Below are 26,828 nucleotides of genomic sequence, written 5' to 3' on the forward strand. Positions count from 1 at the left end.
GTTTCAAATGGTTGGTGTTGCCACTGCCAACAGCTAACAAAATTAACCCACTGGAACATCTGCTTCAAATAAATAAGAGGAAAGACCCAAGGAAGGATGGAACAGGCAGAGCTGCAGAGGGACACACAGTGGCTATTTTAAGGGGATCGTACCTGGCATTCACAGAAATGGGGCACTGCTATCCACAAGGCAGAGCTAATAGCAGTAGAGCCACATGGATATTGATCACAAGTGAAGACCTCTGCTCTCAATCCCTATACTAGCCTCTATAGGATTGAGTTTTAGTCTCAGCAGCAACTCACTAAAGGACTACAAGGCAGTCGCACTGGGGTGGTGCTGCCTGAAAAATAAATTGTCCTTCCTCCATGCAAGTAGCCAGGTCTGTGATGCAGATTCAGAAGTTACCAGCTTTGCAAGTTCGTGTTGTTCATCAGTAGTAATCAGGATCCAATGTCTGACACTACCAACACAGTGAGACATCAACAAGCAACAGCAATAAAAGTTCCTGTGAGGATCTCTCAAAATTAGGTTCAAACACAGACCGAAATCTATTATAATTAGATATATACTTTCAGAAATTGCATCCTCCTGAGACACTTCAATGAGAGACACTGTCTATTCCGTTGTCTTTCCTAAAACTTCCCTAAGCCTCTTTGGACAGCTGCTTTCAACAGCAACCAGTAAAAAAAATTATCATCTGCAACACAAATGTTTTGTTACAACAGCAATCTTCATTCTTCTTCTTTTATTTCGTTTTGGGAAGGTAGAGAATAAAGTACAGTACTACGTGATTCTGCTTAGAAAGGTCTAACCCAATCCATGTAGGAGATGGAAACTTTACCTAGCTCCTGATATTCAATTGTTGCAATCTCAGCACATACATCTTCAGCTAGAATTATATTTTTTAATTCTTTCCAATCAAGAACTGTGAGCAACAATGGCTAAACTACATTCCTTGGACAGCTGGGACTGTTTGGAGAGAACATTTGCAGAGAAATTAGACTAGCAACGTCCAGTAACACCACAGAGTCCTGCTAGTCTTCATTTTACTGATCTAAGCACTCTGCAATATGAGACCTCAGAAAAGCTGCTGTTCACTCCAGGTCAACGCCTCCCCTCCTCCTCTCCCAGGCTCTTCCTACACATTTATTAAAGTTGACTTGCTGAACAGAAAAGAAAGGAAAAAGAAAAAAAAAAAGAAAATACTAGTCTCAGGCATTTGTGTTCTATTTGAGCATCATTATGGATGGAAGACACTGCAAAAATCTAAAAGCTTTAAGCTTTCTTGCATGCTTTTTATATTGAAACTATCTTCATCACCACATAGCTAGGTGACCGCTCACCTTCTTTATTGATATTCCTGTCCTATCTATCCCACTTCCTCTCTGATTTAGCACAGGGATGTGCACTGGTTGCCATCTCTGCAGGGAATGCTTGCCGTTGTTCCAAGTGGCTAACTTGTATAAACAACAGTAAGTAGCGTTATTGTAGCCATGCAGGCCTACAGCCATTGGAGATCTGGAAAAGAATGCACTCAGAAGTGCCTTTTTTAAAATCTCCACCAGCTGATCTAATAAAACATATGGCCCTTCCTTGTAAATTCTGCCTGTCTTCACCTGTAGTTAAGAACATTGCTTGTCCTGCACACAGACTTGAGAAAAGACAAACAGCCATCTCCTCTTCTCCAGAACCAAAGCACAATTCTCAAAGCCTGCATGGGGCAATCTAAAGAGCAACATTAGAATTGATTACAAAGAGCAAAAAAAAGAGGAGCTCCAGTGCTGTGGATATTTACACCCAGGATTTGGCGCACGTCAGGTCTTGGAACTCTAAACATGCAACGCCTACTTCCTCACTTTCCATCCCCAAGAAAACAGCAGAACATCTGCAAAAGAGTTATGAGAGCCTGCAGCTGCACTGCATTTTACAAGTCTCCTTCTGTGCTGGGAGTCTCCAGTTTGTGCAGGCAGCTGCTACCACAAGAAGTGCAATGGATGAAAGTGGAGAGCCAGGAGCCAACACTTCAGCACCTGGGGAAAGTGAGGAACCCTCAGCCTCACTCGTATCAACAGGTGTCTGGAAAATGGGATAAACCTGGTGGTCATCTAGAAAACAAAGATCTAGAAAATAAGTTGAGAAGAAATTTCCTCCAAGGAGCGCTGAGACATTTTTCTTGGCATCAGAATTGGTCTCGGAGAGCATGTACCCCATCTGGCTCTTGTTCTTCACTCCTGTGCCACTACCTTGGCTGGTCAGAGTAATTTCTTTTATGGGGCCATGTGGTGAATCAGATCAGGGAACCAATTCAGATTAAAATCCCAGACTAAGGAAATGAAAGTCCATTAATAAATACTGTAACAGCAAAGTAATGTTAAAAGTTCTCAAGATTTGGAAAATTTCTATGCACACTTTTTCTTATTGAACGTGTAGCTTAATATATCACTCTGTTATTAAACAAAATATGAAACACAGTATGTTTCCAATCTCCTGTAGGAGCCGTACGTTTTACATTTTGTCTTGATGATGTCTAGGCACATGGTCTCTAACTGCACTTTTTTGCAAGACACTTGATCTGCTCTGCATCCGTATTTGCCTAAAAGCACATGCCATCACTAAAGAACTGGCTGAAGCTATTACAGTGTGATTGGTGGGAAAAAGAAAACATGGCAGAAAAATTAAGCCAAAAGAAAGGGCATGGAGCAGCAGAGCAGAATAAGAGTGGGGCACAGATGCTAAGAGAGGATCAGAGAATCACATGAATGGCTTGGGTTGGAAGGGACCCCAAGGATCATCAAGTTCTAACCCCCCTGCCTCAGGCAAGGCCACCAACTTCCAGATCCAGTAAGAGGCCAGGTAGCCCAGTGCTCAATCCAACTTGGTCTTGAGCACCTCCAGGGACAGAGAATCCACCACCTCTCTGGGCAGCCTGTTCCAGCACCTCACCACTCCCTGTGAAGAACTTCCCCAACATTCAATCTAAACCTTCCCTCCTTGAGCTTAAAACCATTCCCCCTTATCCTGTCACTGTCTACCTGAGTAAAAAGTTGATTCCCCACCTTTTTATAATCTCCTTTTAAATACTGGGGAAGTGAAGCTACCAGGTGATGCAGGATGCTGAAGCAATGGGAACAGGAAAATGCAGGGAGAAGGACTGACATTAAATAGCAACAACTACAGTAAAGCAGGAAGAACACCATTTATTTATCAGCAACAGCCATCGGACACTGCCATCCACCCACTGCCTGATCTGGACACGTGCCACCCACCTTTCCTTGGGTAACAAACGAGGCAGCGTTATCTCACAGCCAAGTACAAAAGCACTACCGGCAAGGCCAGGAGGGCCAAGCCACCAAAGCTGGCTCTGCAAGACTAACCAACTGCCATCGGACTGTAAGCCATGCAAAAAGCTCAGCCAGCAAACAAAGCGCTCGTCTCTCAACGTGCCAGAGCAGGATTCACCCCTGGTGTGGTGGGATACCATTGCGTGTGAGAAATGTAGAGAAAATCATCCACGGTGATTTTTCTTTTTTCAATTCACTCATCAGGGTTACAATGAACTATGAATTGTTATTAAATAATAAAAAGGGAGGATATTCAGTTATTTAAAAAATGAGTTTTGAAGTATTGTTGGCAACTATTTCTGCATGTATCTGCAGTTTCATTATTGAAATTCTCTCCAGTATTTTTCTCTCCTATTGTGTGAGTGCAACACAAAAGAAAACCTAACTATATAGGAAAAACAATTACTGCAACTATACACAAAACGTTGCCTAATGGATATGAAAGGTTGACAAATCTATTGTGTCCTCTGCTACAACAATTTGATTCTTGTACAACAGTAAGTACAAAGCAAAATACAGATTTTTAAGTCACAGTGCTGCTTTTAGAAGCCTTCTGGGAAAGGTGCTACTATCTGCACGTGCAAAATGCAAGCCTGCTACTAACAGCAGGCACAACCTGTATGCGAGATGCACTGAACTCAGCAACAACTGCCTGATTAACAGAATAAACTGTTCTCTTTTTCAAACACTTTATTTGACTAATGAGGTCTTTTTTTCTTTATTTTTTTTTTAATTTGACAATGTGTAATTTGTCCTCCTAAATTACTGTATGTTTTGTTTCTTGTTAAACTACATTAACTTTTGTCTTGGACTAGCAAAACATACTAAAAACTCCAGATCTGGAACGGAAGACTGGAATCAGAAGTACGGAAAGTGCATGTGCTTTGCCAAAAGCACTATTTCATTACTCTTCAGAATTAGCTGGCAGCTTTTCTGCAATATTTACTGAAGTACAAACCAAATGTTTTCATCTGGACAAGATTCAAACCGTGGTATGTTACAACCACAACAAAAATCCTCCCAATCCAAGAGCCTTCTCTACAATTTGGGCTGTGGTTTCTGTAAAATTCAGGGAGGATTCTTCTCCCTGAATTATTTACACCAGCTCTCTCTCCAACTCTTCCATTTTTTTCTCCTAGCAATTAAACATAACCCAGATGTGCTTTGGAAAACTCTTACAGCTATTCAAGCCATCAGAATGATTTAAGCACCAGGCAGGTCAAGGTATGAGGGACTAAAGCCTGCCCTGACAAACATGGTGCATGCCAAGCTCCACAGGCTGTGACCAGAGCTTTGGCTTTCCCTCTGACACACAGCCCCATTTGGGGCTGTACACAGGTGGAAAAACCTTGCCTCCCAAACGCTCCAATGTTCTGCCATCTCAGTGCTTCAAATTTAGGGCCTGATTCTCATTTATTATACATCCTTATGACAGGACAGCGTAAAGACCCCGAAGTGCGAATAAATGTAATTTATGCCCACACTTTATGGCCATTTTACAGAGCGAGGCTTAAAGAGAATGAACTACATAAACTCTATAGTAAAGAGCAATTGTATCTCACTTATCTCACTCCACCTGCAGGAACAGTCCCAGAGGGAGCTCCGCGGTGCCTGAACAAGAGGGAGGAAAAGGCCATCTCAAGCACAGAAACAAAACAGAGCTCGTAAACAAACAATTCAGAGCGTGTCTGCCGCGCTGCTGCACAAATCACAGAATGCTTAGTGTTATGGGCAACGTAATGGCCACTGTAATGACATAAAGCCCATTTTCTTCTGGGTCTGTTCTTCAGAGCAGTAGAGCTAAACCCAAAATCAAAAGCAAATGGTTTCATTCTTAGGGAAATACAATAAGGGGAGGGGAACACGTGAATTTTCAGGAGACAAATAAAAGGTTCACTTTCCAAAGTTAACAAAACACACACCAGAGTGACAGGCTACTGAATAATAAAAAACAAGTAGAGCACTTCTCACATCTACAATTCATCTCTGACAACTTCAAAGCAGAACACGACAATCTCAAAGCAATATACCTCCACGCATCTGGCTGGCTATGGAGGCAAATCTAAAAACCAATTCTTCCCACAAACACTTGAACCCCTGACTTTATGAACCTCTCCACCACAAACAAGACACGTCTGTACATTCCCAATCACTGTGTTGACATTCCAAAAAGAACTACCAAGCTATTTTTCAATCCCTAGAGATCCTCAGCCCCATCACTTGCACGAAACTCACCTCTTGGGGAGCACTGAACCTTCCCACAGGGTCGCAGCTTGCCGAACCATGTGCACACACTGCTGGTGGGAAGGAAGGGCAGGAATCCCCTTTGCCAAAATACACAAATTTACCCACCTGGCTATGAACTGTGGGCCCTGAGGATTTGAAGCGTGGTTTCTGCAACCACAGAACTCGGGTTTTATGTCGGTACCTTATTCATAATCAACATCCAGCTCCGCCAATACCTCTACACAGAGTTAAATGTTATCCTCCTTTTACAGAAGAGCTAAGCAGCTTGCCTGGAGACTCAGAGGAAGTCTCTGGCAAACACAAAGACCAAACCACAAGATTAGTCTCCCGTTTCAACAAGCTAATTTCATCCTGTGGCTTTTTGCAGGAGTAAATACTGGAATCATTAACGTCAGAAAGGGGTCTCAAACCAGGAGGAGCCAGAGAAGGCACTGATCCTGCTGCAGCACATGCAGGCTGCTCCACCGTGCCTCCAGTAACCCTTCCAGCTCCTTAACCTCCTGGGTCAGCCAAGATGTACACCACTGCAGCACAGCTGGAGGGACAGCCTTGCAGTGGTGCTCCCACCCTAGCAAAGAGAAGCCTCTGTGTACCTTCTGCTTCACAGAGCACCCGCTCCATGCCTGCCCTGATTAAATTCCTCATGTCCTAAATCACTACGGGAGCAACACACTTCATAAGCAGACTAAACGGTTGCATGTTTGATGCATCTTTTATCCCACACACAGAAGGGATCTTTCACGTTTCAATGCTACCCCAACCTTAAAATAGAACTTCAAAATAGTGAGATTACAGACACCAAATGCAATCTTGTTTTTATTAAGTGCTTTGTGCAATGAGGACTCTACACACCAGAGCTATGCTTGCATTTTCAGTGCATCCTAAAATTTCAGTCTCAAGCATGATATGATTTAACAACTCAAAACCTATAAAATGTCTTCCTCCAGCATTTAAAGCCAATCACCCTAAACCTTTATGTTATACTATTACTTTGGAATTACAAAAACTAGCCTAGACTGCAAAGCCTTTAAAGCCTTACATTTTTGGACAGTGTCAGCATTTCACTGCATTGCTTTCATCCCAATCAAATGCCTGTGCTGTTTACTGTGCTTATCCCAACCTGATGAACACGACTACATGGTTGTAATGTGCTGCCTCTGAATGTTGATGCTTCAAATAATGGCTACTGATGCTGCAGCCTTTGACTCACAAGGACACCAAGGATGTATTTTGGAAACTTTCCTCTTCCCAATCCCTGAGCAGACAGGCAGGCCTGTCATGTTGGCACCTGCCTTGCCCATTATCCCAACTAGTTCTGCAAGGGTACCTAAAAAAGCCCCAGAGGCTGCTCAATGGAGGCAATGATGAAAACAAGATAGGAGAGACAATATTGGATCTATGGTCCCTAAGCTTACCTCCTAAACAAGGTGGTTAAAAAAAAGAGAGAAAGACAAGGTTTCTAAGGACAAATTGCAATAGGACTGCATCAATGAGATTAAGTTCCTGGTTTCTGAAGTTTGGACAAGCATGCTGCTACTAAAGTTTTCTATTTTGGTTTTGCCCAATAGTAATAAATCATCATGTTGTTAAATCATTGCAGTACTCAAGGAACAGTCACATGTTTCTCAGTTAAAATAGTCTGAAAACTCAATTTGTGAGATCTCAATTAAATTATCCTTATTTAGGAATCCCTGAAATTCTCTAGCATGTAGGTCCCAGAGGCCTGACTTAATTAGAAAATTGATCATGGGAAAACTTTTAAAAATGTAGGCTCCTAATCATAGCCTTTCTGTTATCACCTTTTGCCAAGGATCCATTTCTCAGGGGGACATCCTTCTCTTTCTCTTTTTAGCTCTGTATTACTCAAATTGCAATATTTTAAAACTGTAAATGACTATGGAGAATAGAGGCAACTTAAATGCACTGTAAAGGAAGCTATTAAGAAAAGTTTGATCAGAAGCAAAAAAACAACAAAAACAAAGTAAAAGTGAATGGTGCTGTGTGTCAGCATGCAGATGACATGCCGGTATCCACACGCACTGCTGAAAGATACTAATTAAGCCTCTGGCAAAGGGCATACAGGCTCCTTCAAACAAGCTATTTAAAGATAAGAACACTGCAGACAAACACTTCAGAGATATCTGCGCTATTCCCTTCCTTCTTGTGCTGGAAATTCTAGGTCACAAGTAAAAAATAAATGAAAATGAAAAAGGAGGAAGGCTTTAAAATCATTCAGAGAAGGTGGGGCTTGCCAAATCCGGTCAGCTAGATGTATTCCTGGGTGCACAGATACTCACCAGCTGGTACAGCTTTTCATTTTACCCTGCTTACCTTATAAGAAGTAATTAGCACACTGCATTGTCAAATCAAAGGTTCAAAAAACAAACTCTAATTAAAAATATGTTTAAAGCCCCTAGTATTCTTGATAATGAAATCAAGCAAGTCATCTTGGTTAAATTACCTCCCTTTGAAATTACAGGACGCTATAAATAAATAAATACATACATAAATAAAAGAGCCATGGAGCATTAGATTCTCTGACACATAGTTGGAACCCAGTTAAACGGGATTCTTCTTCCTAAATACTGGAGCTTGCACACAAGGGGAGCCGTGTTTCCAAACCATGGCATGAAAGTCCTGCTCCACTGCACAGAATTCAATTGCTGCTGCTCGAAGTAAACCCCACACAGTACTGAAGAGTGAACTTCCAGTTGTGGCTGCGATTTTTACACCTCTCTGTTTAGAAATGGAAAATGAAAGTACAACCTGATGCGGTGCCACAAATTTACACCATGCTGTGACACTGCTGCTGGGTGTGGTGGTATAAGCTGAGATATGTGACCACAGAGCTGCTTCCCCACTGGTCCTGGTGAACACTCTCTCACCAGAGCAAAGCTTTGGCCACGAACATACTGACCCTGATGAGGAGGAGTAGGACCTCAGAGCCCTGATTTAAAAAATTATACATATTCACACAAATATGAAGATTCACTAAATGGCATCATACCACTACTACACTTATTTCCAAGGATCTGAACTTCCATCTTATCACAATGAATTTGTGAGTGCTGTGGCACATTTCCACGTGCCTCTGTCTCACTTCACGCAAATGCACACTGCCAGGGCTGCACAGAATAACCACGTGGCCTGTGGCAATGCAAGGAATTCAAACTCCTCAGCACTTCAATGAAAACCTAGCATGTAAGTTGAAAAACAAAGCAATCCCTTTTGAAAAAAACACAAGCTTTTCTGAAGCAAAGTCTAAGCAAGATGTTCTTTCTCTCTCCAAATTCACCAGGTATCACTGGAAGAGCACCACCAAAACAAGCTGGCCAATGTCCTTGGAGGCTACTTGCTTGTCCCTTCTGGAATTACAGTGGGCTGCTGCATGAACTTCCCACAAGCATATGAAGGAGCAGCTTCCATTGGCTTTATTACAACAGGGACATCAAGAGTGCCCACTGTCTGCAGAATTTCAAGCAGCCAGCACTGCCTCAGGAGACACAACAGTTCAGAAACAGAAGCTAACACCAATCTCAACCACCACACTCCCTGTCCCTCCAAGTTACAGCCTTTGCTTCTCCAGAGAAATGCATTCTGGTACCACATGTCTAAGATTTCTCCCCATCTTTTGCTAGTTCTCTGCAGGCTTTGTACAATGGGGGATGGAGCTACACTGTGAGAGCTGGAACACAAGGCTGACAGACCCTCTTTCTGGTTTTCTTCAGCCTCTTTAACCAGATAAAGAACATGCCATGTGTGGCACTCCTGGTGCTGATTTTCTCTCCTGGTTTTTAACATAATTATAATTGGAATCTCAGCGACTGAATGTCTGTGTTGTCTGAAATATACAAGTACTTCTGCTTACCGAAGAAATTAGAATGAATTGTGAGTCCTTAATTGACAGCACAAAACATCAATTATTCTACAGATGAATAACAAAGAAGAAAATTACAGGTGCAAGAGCTAAACAGCCACTGATTAAAATAAAAAACCCACACCTTCTGAATGAAGCACTGAAATAGGACAAAAGTACCCATGCTTTGTGTTTCCACTGTAAGAGCAGAACACTAAGAGACAGTAGGAAATGAAAACGGAGATAAGTCACATCCCCACTTAGGTTGCCTTTTTATAAGTGCAAGTGCCTTCAAAGCTATAAATAACACATGCTTAGTTAGCAAGCAGTGGAAACAAGCGTGTGAATGCAGCCATGTGTGCTCATACACACACACACCCTTCTGAATTTTCCCACCAACAACTGTGGCAGTTGGCCCAGATCACAGCAGTGACATGCTGCCAACAGACCGATCAACCTCACAGCAGACTAAATTAGAAATACATTTCCACAGATTAAATTTCAGAGGACTCTGATGCTACTTTAAACTCCGTTAAATTCTGCTCCTTGCAATCCTTTAAACACTCCTTCCCAACAGGAAGGAGGCTTCATTTTAGACCAGAGTCTAAATTAGTTACTACTTCTAAAGATGCTACAACTCGAATACCTCACTGAATAAACAAACAAACAGAAAAAAAAAGAAAAAAAGAAATCCATTCTGCATTACAGCAAGACAGCCTTGGCAAAAAGAAAAAACTACAGGTGGTGTTGACCAGTGCTGTTAGAAGGCACAACACAGACCTCAGAACTAGAAACAGCAGCTTAAACACAGAAACACAAGTGGGAGCAACTAGCTTTAAAGGATTCAATCCCTTAGGGAAGACTTCTGCAGACAAGCTCTATCTGTAATAAATGCAGATCCCTTCACCCTTTTTGCTTTCACAACAAAATAACAGCCAGCATTTCAAGGACAGAGCAGCAACTAAACTATAGGGGACGGAGGGCACCTGCCAAAACAGAAACACACCACAAGATCCAACATAACAGTTAAGGTTTTAAATGAAAGACACTGTCTTCAGGACATGACTTGGGGCACAGGGGCAAGAAGAGTCCCAACAAAAATGACCCCCAACTCTGCCGTGCAAGCTTGCAGACACACACCTGTAATGGCACTATACAGCTCCAGCTAGCTAGCCTAGGCAACTGCTATGAAATAAGCTGGGAAAATGGGATATCTCTCAGTACAACTTCAGATACCTTGTCTTCACTAGGTTTACACAGTGGAACGGTTAGCATGTTTTAATTATTACCATGGTAACAATCCAGCTTTTAGGGCAGTTATGATTGAGAACAATGGCAATACTTCCATCCTCCATCAGATGAAAAGCATCACCCAGATTGAACAGCAAAGACAGCAAATTGGCAGAAAAGCAGAATTTCCAACCAGATTTCTCACACTGCAGGAATAATTACTTGGTAAAGTTAAGTACTTCTTCAGTTTACAGTCAAATGAGGGTGGGGAGAATTTAAGAGAGCTAGAGGAAAATCCATTCAAGGTAACAGAGTGCTAAAAATTAAAAGAATTCCCTTTTGCACTATTACCAGTCTTGTTTTCCGGTCTTTACAACCATGAACTTGAATGCTCCTCCAGATACACTCAAATTGCAGGAGCTGAAATGCACGTAATATATTATATAATATATATATATGTATAAATATATAGAGCACAACACCAGGACGTTTGTATAGCTGCTATGCAGCACGTGGCACTGCTGCTTATTCTTTGAATGAGATTGTACCCACAAGCTGCTGCAAGAGTCCTACCTCGAAGACAGAGGAAAGTAAGAAAATCTTCTGTCTTGGGCTTCCTTTTGGAGAGGTCAGAAATCTGAGTGGCGGGAGGGGGTAACAACGGTTCCACTATCTTTATTGGAGTTGTGCTGGGACTGTTTGGCTGGGACTGAGCAAACTTCCTTTGTGCTTGCAGCCTTGGCCTGTGGAAACAAGAGCACATCAGAAGCACGTTAGGCAGAACTTGCAGGAGAGACATCAGAGCATCAAAATCAGTTTAAATAAAGAGAGACAGAATCCATCTCCTAGAAACAGCATACATAACTGTGGATTGTGGTTTTCACAAAACCAGAAAGGCAACATCTTGATTATAAAATTTGAGAGTACTATCTCATATGTTCAGAATATTTTCTTGCACATCATACACTTACAGTTCATTATTTGCTTATTTGGAAATTAATTAAATCTGTATTCTGCATCAGGAAAGTGACTTTTTTTTAAGTGTTAAAGTTTTCTTTGCCTCTTGTTATTTGGGTGTTCTTCTTAAATCACAATTAATCAATCTAAAATGAGATGTATTTTAGCCTCATTAAAATTCTTCATTTATTCCAATCTGTTAGCATCTTATTCAGATAATAAGAATACATATTAATATACGTGGTATCTGTATTTGTGCCCAGACCTGCGAAAACAAAGCAAAACCTTTAGGGAAATACATTTTTGATTGTGAAAATATCAGGCAGAAGCCATTAGATTTTCATTCCAGCTTGGAAGGCCGAGGAGGGCTGAGGTGTGGTTATTAAGTGTTTGTGACAAATTCATAATGATGAGGGACACGCACAGACTGAATTTGTTCCAGTCCTGGTACTGGGCAATGTCCTGACACTCTCTGCTAAGTTTTAGAGCGTGACCATATGTATGATTATGGGAAATGAACAGAAGCAAGTGGTTTTGGCAGTCAGACTGCAAATTATTTCAAGCCTATCTGAAGGCTCTGATTAACTACTAGGTGGCAATGAATATGATTTTCTTTAATACGTCTGGAACACAAATTGGTATTAGGGAATGCGCTCTGGGGCAGGACAGATACCCGGAGGGGGTCTCGCCAGGAACTTGACTCAGCTCAGCATTTAAGAACATGCTAATTTCTCACTTAAGCAACTGGGACTCTAATTATGATCGTTATTACAGCTTCAAAAAGGAGAGAAGCTCCTGAAAGAACTTAAAACCTCATTGAGAAAGGATGCAATTTTATGTCATTTTCTTCCCTAATAGCAGCATATTTACATAATGTAGAACTTAAACACGTATCAAATAACACTGAAGAAAAAGCCAGGTTTTGTCATTCCACTGCAGATACGAGACAGTGAATGCACAGTTATCATTCAGCATGGAAGAAACACGTAATTGGTAAACTTCTTTTTTACAGATATTACGCTAAAGTTGCTGGGTAGGTCTGAAAGTATATTTTAAACTTCCTCAATTTTGTCCTAGCAATGTTTATATGCATCTCCTAATGACAGCGGAGAAGAAAAGCAGCATTCAGCAGTTTTCTCCCTGAGCTGCACATGAAATTGTCTGTGTCCTCAGGATTCACTCCCCTCTCAGATAACAACAAAAAAATCCCTACCCAATCCTCACAGCCATTCTTACTATTTACAGGTCTCTCCTTAACAGCAGGTATATTATGTTTTTTGTATATATACATATTTTTAACATAGTACTTATAATCTGTGAACTGGAACTAAAAGACTACACATACATTTCCTATTATTTAAGAACAATTATCTTTCCAGAATGGAGATCTTACATAGATCTACCTACATCCCCCCTAAATTACTCCAATTGCATTGCAAAGCACTGTTACTCCAAGAATACTCTTCTACTTGATGTATGAGATTTTAATTCCAACCAACTACATTTCTATCAGCAAAACCACACATGTGGCCAGAGAGAAATGCTTTGTGTTGGCTTCTGTTCTGCACAAAACATACACTCTCTAGCCAAAAAAGCAGACTATAAAAAGGTCAGCAAGTGAGATCCCTGCTGTCATCTGCAGAGCAACTTTTCCCAACAGCCACGGTGTTCTGGCTGGGCTGTTAAAAGCATACACAGCCCAGCGGCCGGGTCAGCCAAATGTTTCTCGGAAACTACCTGCTGCAGTGCAATGTGATCACAGCCAAGCAGCAAGGAGGACTGTGCAGCCCCTCAGAAAGCAAGCTATAAGCCTGTTTCATGGTTTAGAATCAAACCTCTGCAGCAAGGCTTGGCAAGGCCTGTCTGTAGCATCCCAGTTACCGGTCCCTGGAGCAGTGGAAAGGGATTAGGGACAGCCACTTTTCACCACCCTCCACGCTCCAGCGGGGGTCCTTCAGCTCAGTGCCGACAGCTGGAAAGCCAGGCCTTTCCCCAGCCTCATTCCAGGCTGCGGACACGAACTTTTGCCGTTTCCTGGGGAGGCTGCGGAGACTTGTTACCATATGATCAAACGTGTCAGAGACGTTTCTTCTCCCGCAGACAAACACGGAGCACCGCTGCTGATGTACGCCATACTTCTTCACAGTTGGCTTTCACCCACCAGATCCCCAGAAACAGGCCTGTCCCTTCCAAATACGAGCTTCTTCTTAACATCCCCAACAATCAGTACTAGCAATTCAATTTATAAAAGCTAGCAAATGAAGGCACTCTCTTACAGCTGCCATATCCTCAAGGTTTCTGCAATAACTCCTGCTTTATGTATATTTCCTCCACAGGCTTCCGCCTTCATGCCATCAAGCAGCTTTAGATCCAGACCTGTGTGAAGATGGCCAGTTTCCATGGTGGACCAGCAAAGGGGAACACACACACACTTCAAAACGTGGGTCCTTGTGAAGGAATGTATGCATCTTAACCTGATATTACTCCATGAAAACCTCTAGAAGCATAAAACCAATTATTTCGGGTACGATTTCATGTTGCACTTAATCCAATCTAAGTGTGAAACTGTGCCAAAAGAGGAGGCCAGGCCCCTCTGTTAAGGTTCCATCAGATGAGGCCTCACGGGCTGCAGTGCTCTGAGCTGGGCAGAGAAGGTAATGGAAGGACAGAAGGGCTCAGAAGGACTTTTTGCATATGATAAGGGCATAACATAACAGTGTGGTTTCACTCTTCACTTGTTAAGACATCAGAGCCTGCTGGAATGGCCTACTTAGCACACACCAGGCAGCAGGGGACAGATTGGCACAAGCAGAAAAAAGAGTAACAACAACCACATTTCCTTCCTCAAAATAAATCGCTCTCCCTGTCCTCATCTAAAGGGTATATGCTATATAAGGCTTGCAAACATTCAAACAGAGCAGCTATGAAAGAAGGAAAATGATGTGGGAAAAGCTCAACACCACATCTAAACACCATGCAAACACCATCCAAACAGCCAGAAATATCTCAACTATTTAAAAATAAATGGTAATTCACCTTCTCCCAGCAGAAAGTTGTTTTCCTTCTACTATTTTTGACAGACCTTAAACACCTACCTATGACATGAAATTCAAAAAATCTTCTGTCTGAGAAAGTCTCCACTTCCCTTTGGTGTGCTTCTCTACATAACCTATTATTTAGGACTGAGACTGCAAATTACAGCTCGAGACTAAAGCTGCACAGCAAAAATATCCCCAGTGCACAAACTCAGGCTAGGCTAAAAATCATCTCTCTGCAGCGTGAAATACACTTTTTGAAGTTTTTCTATGCTGAATTTATTTTTGTTGAACGATTTAAGCAAAAGATGTTATTTATAATCCAAACATTACAGTTTGCATTAGCTAAAAATACTCCAGAAACATCTTTTAAAATAGAAGCTCCCAGCACCACTTCTTCAGCACGCAGGCGTATTTAGTAAGAAAACACCAACTGTAGAAAGGCAGGCTTTTCTTTGCAAATTACAGGTTGGTAATGCCAGTCTGTTAATATATTTACTAAATATTAATACTCTAGATAGCGTGTATGCTGTGCTAGCTACAAAACATATTAAGTTACCATATAGTAGATGTACAACTAAATCTGTACAAAAATCTTCCACTGTCTTCCGTTTATTACCCTGTAACTCCTAAGTGAAAGCAAAGCATGGGGACTGTAAAACATACAGAGTGAAGAACTGTATGGCAACACGTACATTTCAACTGTTAACACATGTACTCACATCGCTCTATTTAAGGCAAATTTAGGAGTTGAGAAGCACTTTGCATACCTAGGCATCTCAACTGGCAAAAAACTGCAAAACAAACTTTATCTTTTTCAAATATTCTCCAATCTCTCTCTAGTAACGTGCAGATTTTCATAAAACTTCCTGCCTGTGATCTGCTGCAATGTTTGCTTGCTATTTCATCTCATAACCTTTAGCGTATTCTTTGAACTTCATTTTTATCTTCATTGTACCCTGATGTTTATGTCATTTTTTCTTTTTCAGAGCACCACTAGAGTTACATTTCCAAACACTAAAGGAATGGTAGCTTGAGTTTCATTTCAAGATTAATTCACATCTCCCTTCTTGATGCAGGTACGTTTTCCACTTTTTGAACTGCTAGGGAGCAGCCTGCAAGCTAAGACTAAGGACTCTGCGTCTTTCTGAAAACAGAATCAGCATTTGGTTACTTTTGGTTGCTTCTGCTGCTTCTCTGCAGAGCAATTGCAAGGCAAGTATTTGTACATATGTAATTTTGTTACATTTAAGTGGCTACTACAAATAAGTGGCAACAGGCTGGTACGAGATTTCACCAAATGCTGTTAGAATACAGGATCACTGCCTGACCTAGGAATAGATATTGAGGCAACACATCTTACTGCAATACATCCTGCAGTGACATGCAGAAAGCTTGGCCTCTTTATTATTCCTTTGTGAGGCTTTTCAGTTCCCACTTCTGCTGACCTACCAAAGCATTTTTCTGTATCTTTTACTTATTTCCAACAATTTGGATATCCTGTTTTGAGTTCACCATCTTCTGCTTTCGTCATAACAAACATAAACAACACATTCACTTTAACAGCACTGCACACTGTGACACTCAACCATGCAAACTGCGCCTGCAAAGATTTTTTTATGTGTACAACTTCAACAAGGTAAACAAATACTGAAGTGTGATCTTTTAAGATATATTCAGCTCCCATTAAAAATAAGTCAATTCAAGCTTTAATAGCCAGATGTCCACTGCACATGATTCACATGATTGCACACTGTGATTCTGTGATTGTTTAATTTCCAGCTTAACAAAAATCAACCTAGTGGTAGACACTTCAAGGCAAGCCCAAGGTGAGCATAAGAAAACTAGATGCTGGAGGCACCATTCTTACTGGACAGTGGAGAAATTTTGACCTATTCTGACTACGTGCCAGAAGGAAGCATGGCCAAATTACATTTTGCCCTTCCATTCCCATAGACAAGCCTAAAACATTCACCACAAACAGCTTCAGAGAAAATCTCCATGAGAACAGGACTCCAGAATTCAAACCAAGTTGTGGAAAGAAACACTGAAGAAAAAAAAAAAATCAGATTAAGTATAAAAACAACAAAAAAAATTGCACACAGACTACAAGAAGATCTTCTTGGCTCTCCCTGAAGCATACTTGAGACCAGTGCTTACCAGTGTTTCTACCTGCATGCATTTTCTCTGCTGTGCCCTGGTTTATGACTTCAGGCAAAGTTCTGTGAATACACAACATTACACCAGGAGGAGAAAGCTGGAAAACAAAGAAGGGCTTTGAAATGCATTCCTTCTCCCACATTCCTCTAACTTCTTGGGTAGTATTTTCTGCCCATATCAATGCTATCTATTGTCCTTCCAATACCGTATCTTGCTCAGCAAGTTCAGGGCAATGGAAATGGAGATTATGCCTTTTTCTCCATCTGTTTGCATTAAGAAGGAATTAGGAGCTAAAACAATTGTTTGCTCCTGTCCACATAAGTGCAGGTAACCCATGTAAAGCATAAAGACATTGCCTGACTACTTCAAAATGACTTCCAAGACCATGCAATCCAAGACACAACTGAGACCTGTCTAACCAGATAAGAGACAATGTAATCCTTCATCCATTTGTTGGGTTAGAAGAGCCTGGGTTAACTTCTTCGGAATGTAAAGAAAGTTCAGCATACTTGAACACAAAACTTTTTTTTTCAGAAATGACTTTTATTGAGCCCTTTACCCACTTAATCTTCTTAACTTTCTCTGGTCTAATTTTGTTTTCAATTGAGCCTAAATTAATACCACGATTCTAAGACAGCCTTAAAACCTCAAGACAACAAATCACCATAAAACATGAAGAACACCTCCACTCAGTCCTTCATTATGGAGCTTTACAGAGAACGTTCCATAGACAACACTTCTTGATCTAAAACTTCAGCCACATTGAATAAATACTCATTTTCTTTTGGTGACTCTTTTTTTTTTTTTTTCCTCCCAAATGGCAAACAGGTGGTGTCTGAGAATCTCCTCTCCTTCAAGTAACAAAAAGGTGCTTGGGAATGACATTTAATGAATGGTAATCAAACTAAACCACTTGCTCCATCACTAGATCAAAGTACAGCCGACAACCTAAATGTATGTTAAATACTGCTCAAATAATCATTAATGCTGGAATTATATATTTTTCCTGACCATGCACATTGAGCACAACAAGATATCTGCAGTCTCCAAAACTGCCTCACTTCACTTACTGTATGTAAGTATTCCTGCTAAAGCAAGTGAAACAGCTGGCTGCTAATCACTGAAGCAAAGGGCAAAGAGGGAGGTATTAGAAGCTTCTGGAAACTCTTAACCACTCTCCACCATGTTAACAAAGAAGGAAATGACACTTTGCAGCTCTGGATTCAGGCAGTTCAGGTGTTTAGGAGGTCCAGATAACCTTTCAAGGGATGAATCACACTGGGTACCAAATTCACAAGGGTTTTTTCCTGAGACATCCACGGTGGCCAGGAATTTTTGATGGCACCGTGACATAACAGTACAATTTCCCAGCGTGAATTTGAGTTCCCTCTGTAGACCCTCAGGGCACACGGAAGCAAAGAGGAGCAAGAAGCAACCCCAAAATGGGAGACCACAGTTAGTCAAGGTTGCAGTCCTTCTCCAGGAGCCCAGGCCTCCTCTCATCTACTGACACAACTGTTTGCAGCTGGGCCCTGATGTGAGAACCATCCATGGTTATCATAAGCAATCTGAATTGCTGCCACACACTACACAAGGTTACAAGCTCTCACCATGCTCATGTCAAAATGGCACTCTGAGTTACTGAGACGTAACTTCGGTCCAGTGTGATTATGAAACCACACATCTACCTTCAAGCACGTCAATGACGAGATGCTTCCAGCCCGACTTCCAGCACTTGGAGAAAGGCTGAGTCTCACCTAGATTGGACGAGAATGTTCTCTCCTCCATATGGGCATGTGGTGAACTGTATATGGCAATAGATGGCAGAAGAGATCCTTGTGAACACCAGAGACAGGTGGTGCCACCCTTCCTTTGTCCTGCAGTGGTTCTTAAAATTTAGTAGCTTCATTTCTGCTCTAAGAACACAAGCGCAGGCATTTTAACCTTTGACTGTGCTATGGGTTGCAATTCAAGCTGTGATTACACTGCAACCACACTCCTAGTTGCATAAAATCACCCAGGTTAAGCCTTCAAATTTTCACGTGGGAACCTAACAAAGCTGCAGACATCATATTGGTCCTGCAAAGGTCCTTACCCAAAGTCCAGGTCACTGCTGCTACAACCAGAAGCATTCATTTGAGTCAGCTCTGATACGCTTGCACAAGTTACAAGTGTGAAAGATTATCCTCACAGAGAAGAAGCAAGAAACAGCAACATACTACAGCAGCTCATTTTGACAAGGGCTGTGCACTGGATACATTTCCCTTCTTGCAGTCCTTCAGGCACTGAAACCCACATTAAGTGCTCGGCAAATGGAGACTTGAGTTACTGGATGAGACACTCAGGAAAAGGGGATTTTTCTGATAGCACGATCCAAAATTTCTTCTAAGCTTGAGCCAAAGCCACCTCTGCAGTACCAGCCAAGTTGTGCAATGAGGATATTGCCAACAAGTGACTTGAGGTTAGGTCTGCCTTTCTATGCCACACTGCTGCTCAAAGAAGAGCATCACCACGTGCCAGAAAATGAAAATGCAAAGCCAGAGCAGCAGAAACAAATATAAGAACTTGTTCATGTTATTTTGCATTTTAATAATCATTAGCAGATGTCTGACTGGTTATGTTCTGACCATCTTTTCTGATAAGACCACAGAAATATATATATATATATATATATATATATATTTACATTAAGCACTGCCCTATATCCTGGAGGCATACAAAGTGAACTCCAAAGTAATAAAATACCTTCCACTCTGGGAGGATTTGATTTCCACTTCCCTTGCAAGGCCTCCACCTACTGGCAAAGAACCTGCAACGTCCTGCTGTTTGGGCTCATTGCAGGTGGAAGAGAAAAGCAACACCCTTATTTTTCTTATCTATTCAGTAAAACCAGTGGAGAAGCCTAGAGGCATTAAATGCCCCTTTCACTTCACCTGCTCTGCGATGCCATCCTTTCCTCTGCATGGTTCTTGGGTAACTGAGGTCCCTGTTATATGTAATCCACCACAGATAAAATTTTCTAAGTAATGTTTCTGGCCCTACAGAAAGATTTCCCACCATCAAGGCTCACTGTGGAAAAGATTCTTCAACATGTTAAAACGTGCCTAATTATCTAAACCTTCAGCCCTTACACTCTTCAGTTGCACAGAATCAAAGTTATTTTAATCACACACAAGGTACCTTGCATCCTCAGTACTCTCCTAGGAGCATTTTTGATGTTCTGAGACATCCGATGGACACTGGCAAAACATGTTTCCTTCCCAGTTTCTAACCAGGAGACACAAAACTGGAATGGTTCAGATGCCGGTGCTTCTTGCTTCATTACTCACACAAGGCCATTCTGTACTTATCTGAAAACCAAATTCCTGACAAACTCAGTGCAATCCTTTGTTCCACGCTCCTCTTCAAAATGGCTGCACATTTGGATGAATGGTGCATGATACACCAAGTCATACCAAATACATCAGCAGCTCCCTCCCTAGTAATCTGACCAAGCACTAAAAAATTAAGAGTGCAAGATTAAAGCCATGCCACTGAGCAACCACCAAACAAAATCTCTTTTCACTTTGAGCAGCCTTCTGTCTGCAAACGTGCCTTAAGAGAGAAAAAAAGTGACTTGACAGATCATTTCATACTTGTTTTCCAATCCTCAGAAAAACACGCGTACTTCAACCACTGCAATCTTTCACCTTCTACCCTAAGAGTAACTTCTGCTAGCCAGAAAGACAGAGATTACTTCTGGCAGAGATGTCAGAAGTAACAGTGCATGGATCATTTTAGCCATCATCTGAATGGCTGAAAAACTTCCTGTTCAATTAAGTCCTCCATTAATCCCTACCATTTGAATACAGTTTTCCGTCTGCTGGCAGGAAGTGATAAAAGTCACACGGTCAGTAGGTTGCAGGCATTTTAACCTCTCGCAGAGATTGCTGCTTGCAAATCTAACCATACCCGAAACCAGATATCCCCACTTCCCATGGGGCTGGCCTCCCAAAGGGTCCACAGCAGCATCTGGCTATTATTACGGACTCGGTGTTTGTGTGCAAAACTGCAGCATTTAGAAAAAGCTAAAGAAAAGATGTGAGACACCCTATACCTGCCTCACAGACTTTGCTCTGATAAGCAGCAAAGTGATCACTTCTGCATAAAACACCCATCAATCACGTTCACTGTCTTGCTAACAAAGATTACTAAATGGAAACACACAAATAAACTAACGAAAAAAAAATATATCAGTGTAGTCTGTGAAGTTAAATCTATGCTATCCCAATGTTTTTGAGGGGTAAGGAAAAAAAAGAACTTTAACAAGTACTATCTGTTGTTGATCACTACTCTTTTCCTACATCATTGTCTTTTTTTCATTAGGGTTTTCTTGGAAGCAAACTGCCACCCTCCCCAGGCTTCCTCCCCAGGAGCCAAACAGCCCATTCTTGTAAGTCAATCAGGCAGATGCAGTCAATTGTCACAGTAACTCTCTTCATGCCTTCTTTCAAGCCACACCACATCCTGCTACCAGTCAAATTTGCCTGAAAAGAAAAGGGGCCACGCACCCTGCACCTCTTCTTTGAGGCACGCTAAATCCGATGAGAGGGGGCTGGCTAGACTGCCAGAGCAGGCTGTCTTTCTCTTCCTCCTAAAAGCCAGATAAAGTGGTTGGGAACTAATGATATGGATGGAAACTATGGTAACAATTTCTGTGCCACACAATCTATAGCCTTCCCCGCAGATTTTCTTTCTCTACCTGCCCTAAGAAATACTCAATACTTTCTTGATTCTTGCAGTTTGAGTCGTCCTGCCTCAGGAAACTCTAGGAAATAGATGATAAATGCACACTGAACCCATTTTGGTACCAGGTGACTATAGGAAAAGCACACACACCCCATTTGTGCATGCAAAGCATCGGTTTGTCAGGGAATGGACAAAAATAGAATCCCTCTGAGCAAACATTAGATTTATCAAATGCTTCACCTTCCCTAAAAACTCTCCTTACTTTTACGCTTAGGATATGGCAGCATCTCAGCAGCTGGATACCTGAAATTTGACAGCACAAAAAAGAAATTAATCTTGCTGCTGACAAATGTGGAAACCCACATTCCTCCGAGTCCTGTATCCTGCCATGAAGGATAAGAACACAGCATCCAGCTGGGAAGAGGGAGAAAGTAGCAGGACCACACTCTTCCAGAGCAGCAAACCACTGCACTGTCCCAGCTGCATATTCCTACCCTAAAGGAGGGCTTGACTTAGTTTAAACTAAGGGCTGCTGATGAAAAAATATATGGTATATGCTCTTTGCTTCATCCCCAGCCACATGTTCCTGTTTATGCAGGCACTAGAGATCCCGAGACCCAATAATCAGCTGGCTAAGAAAGGCAATCTAGCTGAAAATTAATTTATAGGTTGATTACTTTTTTTTTCCAGGTTGGATTTCATAACCACAGAAGTGCTGGTGTTGGCACAGAGAGGTGGTGAGAACTCATGGGAGGAAGAACAGGACTGCCTTTTCCAGTAGCAGCTTGCATTAAGATCACCTTAAGCTGACTGAGAAACACATTAGTTACTGAACTGTAAAATTTGAGCAGAAAATGTGCCTGGCAGCAATGCCAGTGCTGTCCCCTTTCCTGTCAGCCCTCCTGCCATGGCAACCTTTTCTTCATGAAGAGTTTGAAGCAAGGAAGACATTCTCCCTTTTACAGGATAACTTTTAAGCTTTTTTTTCTGAAGTAATGACAAGGTCTGATTTACCACAAGCGTGTCCCCATAAGAGGATCGCCATTCTTTCCTACACCGCCTGTCATAAGCTCAGCTTATGAATGTGAAAATAGGAGAGGACACATGAGGATATCTCAGATACTACAAGCACTGGTGGTGGCAAGCACAGTTGAGCTGCACAAAAGCTGAATATCTGCCGATCTAGATAGCTAAAATGGCCTGTTCAGCAACAGCCAGTGTGCTGGTTTCACATGGAGTTTCTTTGGAAATGTTCGTGACATGAAGTTCCCCAGCCTGGCCTGCTGCCTATCACTTGTTTCTGACCAGTGCTCCCTTCCACACTCAGACAGCTGACGTAACATTGGGAAAGGCTCCAAGAAAAGACCACCAGTGATTTCTAGGAACATGCATGCAACCTTAGGGCCCTCTCAGTAAGTGCCCCCATCAGAACTGATGAACTGGTATAAACAGTTAAATTCATACTCAGAAAAGAGTTCATCTTCAGCCATTTTGACCTGCTAGTGGGCAACACGAGTTGCTCTGTGACAGGCAGTGAGATGCTTTCCTCTTAGTGCACTGCATTACAAACTCAATCTGTTCCCAAATACTGGAGAGGCATGCACTCACACTTCCACCTGCTCCACACCCGACAACTAGTCTCAAATGCGAACTGTTGCGTTGAGTCTCAAACACAAACAATTAGCCCTTGTTCACACCTTGCTCCTCACTGTATCCCAGCACTTTTCTTGTATTAGCAACCTCTTTGTAAGTAACAGATAACATATCTAAGCTCAAACGTCCTTCCCAGATCTGTACTTTTCAAGCAGTCTCTTTGCAGGACAGATGTTTCCTTTTGTTCGCAGTTCCAACTGGTCATACCCATCTTTCAGACCACACAGGATCTATAGCTGCATCAGCAATGGCCTGGCAGTGACATCTGCACAGCACTGTGATGTGCTGCTCCAGCTCTTGGGTTCCTCACCTCACCAAGCAAAGTCTTGTATGCTCATAAAGCTCCCAAACCCTTTGGTGCTGCCACACACCTATGCTACTCTACCCACATGCTGCTTTAAACAGGGAAGCACCACCACGCTGAACCAAGAGCAGAGCAGCTTTAACATCTGGTCAGTGATTTACTGCAAGTCCTTGGGCAAATCATTTCACATTTCTGTCACTTTTCCCCAATAGATCTTAGAGATTAGCCAAAGGAGGGCAGGCAGAAGGATTAAAATCCTATGGAAAACTGTTGTAGGGGCTTGGTAGGGGCATGCTGCTGTGTTTAAATCAGATAATGATTCAGACCTGGTTTACCACACAACTGTACAATAAGTTGCACCAGTGTGCTCCCATACAGGAGCAGGGAGAAATTGCCAATTACTTCAGCTGGGACCGCCACGGAACACTTGATGAATTCTCAGCATCAGTTCATTTAGATCTAAAAACCTATGCATCTGTAAGGCAACTGGTGAAAATGTCATCCAAAAAAACACTGAAGAGTGAAAAAAACAAAATTGGAAGGAACACATGAGCAGGGAAAGAAAGCAAGCAATAAGGCCAGGAGCAATTAAAGAAAACACTGCTAGGGAGTGCAAAGAGCCATCAGTACATTCAGGAAAGCAGAAATTACCTAAAAATAAAATGGAAACCCTGCAAGGGCCAGAAGATTGAGAGTGGCAGAGAGAACACGGCTGACAACAGAAAAAAAAATGCAGAAACCTTTTCTATAACCAGTCTGCTGCTGAGAAGAACCTAACCTAAGGAAAACATGTACACAGAGCATTTCATAAAACTCCTGATTTCTGTATTTTGAATTATATTACTTTATGGGTTCAGAAACTGGGAATAGCATTCCAAGTAACAACAAATGCAACCACAATAGATTGTATAAATGACTGCCTTTAACATTAAGGAAATCTGAATAGCTTGAAGGTGAGAATTAAGTCAACAAAGTCAACAAATAAAATAAATGCATCTTTTATCACTCCGTTACCAAGGGAAGAAAATGCCAAAAGGCAGAACAAGAGATGCTTCTCCTGAGGCCTCGTTGGCAACACAAGATTGCCCTGATTTAATTAAATAAGTTTTGTTAAATCAGTTCTAATCCACGTGGACTGTTATGGGTTAAGAGTAGGTTAAATCAGTGCCTTGTTGACAGATAAATCAAGAAGACAGCCTGTTCAAACAGCCCCTTGCTCTGGTTTAACTTCATTAATTTAAGGGCTATGGCTTAAGTTAAATTCACAAAACCCATCTAGAAAATTTCAGTGAAGCACCATGATTAAGGCTCAAGTGATTTGGGATCAGTAAATCCAAAAATCACTTCTAAAACAATTCCATATTCCAGCCCATCTACTCCATGACTGGGTTCTGTAATGCTTTTCTACCACAGACCGAGCCCAGAGTTTATGTTAGGTAGAAATACACACTCTAATTTTGCAAAATGTCCAAATTCTGTACTTTGCAAAAGGCGTTGGCTCCAATTTCATGTTCTGAATCTATCAGGGAAATTTCAAAAACAAACCAGACCGAGACATCTCTGGCCTCAAGCAGGTATGAGTTTGGCCAATCATGCTAACACACAAATCTTGTGCTTTTACAGACACTCCTCCCACCCATGAGGGACTCCTCACAACAAGACACTTTTAAAAGCATTCCAGCTATTCAGTGCATCAGTGTTACATAAATCTACAAGATGAGGAGCTACATTAGGAGTAATTGGGTCACCACAAGTATCACTCCTCACAGCCACTATGTGACCCCAGCCAGCACAAGACAACTAATTTGCCTCACAACACTTAAGCTGAGTGAAATTCAGCTATATACCGAAGTTCTACCCTAATCAGAGTTTCAAACATGCACATACATACACACACACACACACACACACACTTACAATCTGCAATAAAAAGGATCAGAGACAAAGATCGGAAAAACAAATAGCCAAATTTTAGATCAACAAGCTTTGCAGAAGGTACTTCATACTATAACAAGACAACTAACCATCATAGTTAAGTGCACTTTACATACCTCTTCCCTTTAAAAACAAACAAAAATCTCAAACTTTACACTCTCCCACACTAAGGAACCCATCCTACCAAACAAGTGAACCAGGCATCACAGTTCCAGCAAAGCTCGGCTCTGAGGGAACTTCAGGTTTAAGACCCCTTCCAGCTCTAGTTCCTTAAAGAAAGTTTTCTGGAACAGATTGAAACGGGTGGACTGTCCTCACTCTCATGTGTAGATGCAAAGAAAAGCAGCTGCTGCTGCTGCTGCCATCCTCACCCAGCATCAGGAGTGTCAAATTAAAGACCCGTCATAGATTCACCAAACAGTTTCTTTAGAAGGATGTAGCAGCCAACTGTTACACACAAACATTTCCCTAAAAACAGGAGGTTTCAAAGCAAAAACCAATAGGAAAAAAGAAGGAGAAAAGAAAAAAAAAGATAGTGAATTATGCCTTCTTTACAATAAGCCAAGAGAAGCAAAGAGATCTGCAGTGCCAATCCCCACCACAGCGGCCATCAGGTTCTCTGGGTTGTAGGGGAATAGCAACAAGCCAGAGTAGTTCTTACTCCACATCCTCTTCTCAGCTGACAGCAAGGAACTTGTAATTATTTCCTGGCAATGTTTTCACACTCTCCATTCTTGCAGTGAACAAAATTCATGCAAAAGGTACCATTCTTAATGAGCTATAGGCCAGAACAATCTCCTGATCAAGAGAGTTGGAAAATGAGGCATGTCAAAAGCTAGAGATTGCCATTATTTAAATGAATCACATGAACACTACAATAAAACAAAATGCTACTCTTTCTTTCCCGAACTTGTCATGTTTCTAGACAAGAAACAGAAAGAAAACTACGGTAGCTTAATTTACAGCATCTCAGAAATGACCCGTAGGGAAAAAAACAACAACAACAACAACAACAAACCAACCATCAGTCTACAAACACTACTCAGGTAATAACACAAATAGGAAAACAGAACTATTCAGCCTCATAACACAGTAAGGCAACAAGAGTTACAAGAAAAATGTGGGCTAAACCCAAGTTGCCTGGTGCTGAGAGCAACTGTCAGTACAGTAGACACGATGTCTCAACACAGAAGTTGGCATAACAAAGCAATCTGCTTGGGAAGCACAGGACTTCACAGCCTGAAGAAAGGAGAGCCACTTCTGCAGTAGGCACTGAGGTGCTAACAAATAAATGGAAAACTTTACAGAGGGAGAAAAAAAAAGGCTTCAAAACCTGCAACTTTCACTATGGGAAATTGAGCAATTCTGCTGCTGCCTGGTGC

General features: G+C 41.7%; 1 protein-coding gene across 1 annotated transcript in view; it reads right to left on the reverse strand.

Moving 5' to 3' along the window:
- The window catches only part of JARID2 (jumonji and AT-rich interaction domain containing 2), a 202,837-nt gene that overhangs the window by 48,116 nt on the left and 127,893 nt on the right, over positions 1–26,828 (reverse strand). Inside the window, exon 4 of the mRNA XM_048940166.1 lies at positions 11,248–11,417. Coding sequence (XP_048796123.1) covers positions 11,248–11,417 — 170 coding nt within the window. The remainder of the gene's footprint in view (positions 1–11,247; positions 11,418–26,828) is intronic.

Source organism: Lagopus muta, chromosome 3, assembly GCF_023343835.1.
Source record: "Lagopus muta isolate bLagMut1 chromosome 3, bLagMut1 primary, whole genome shotgun sequence".
Taxonomy (NCBI): Eukaryota; Metazoa; Chordata; class Aves; order Galliformes; family Phasianidae; genus Lagopus; species Lagopus muta.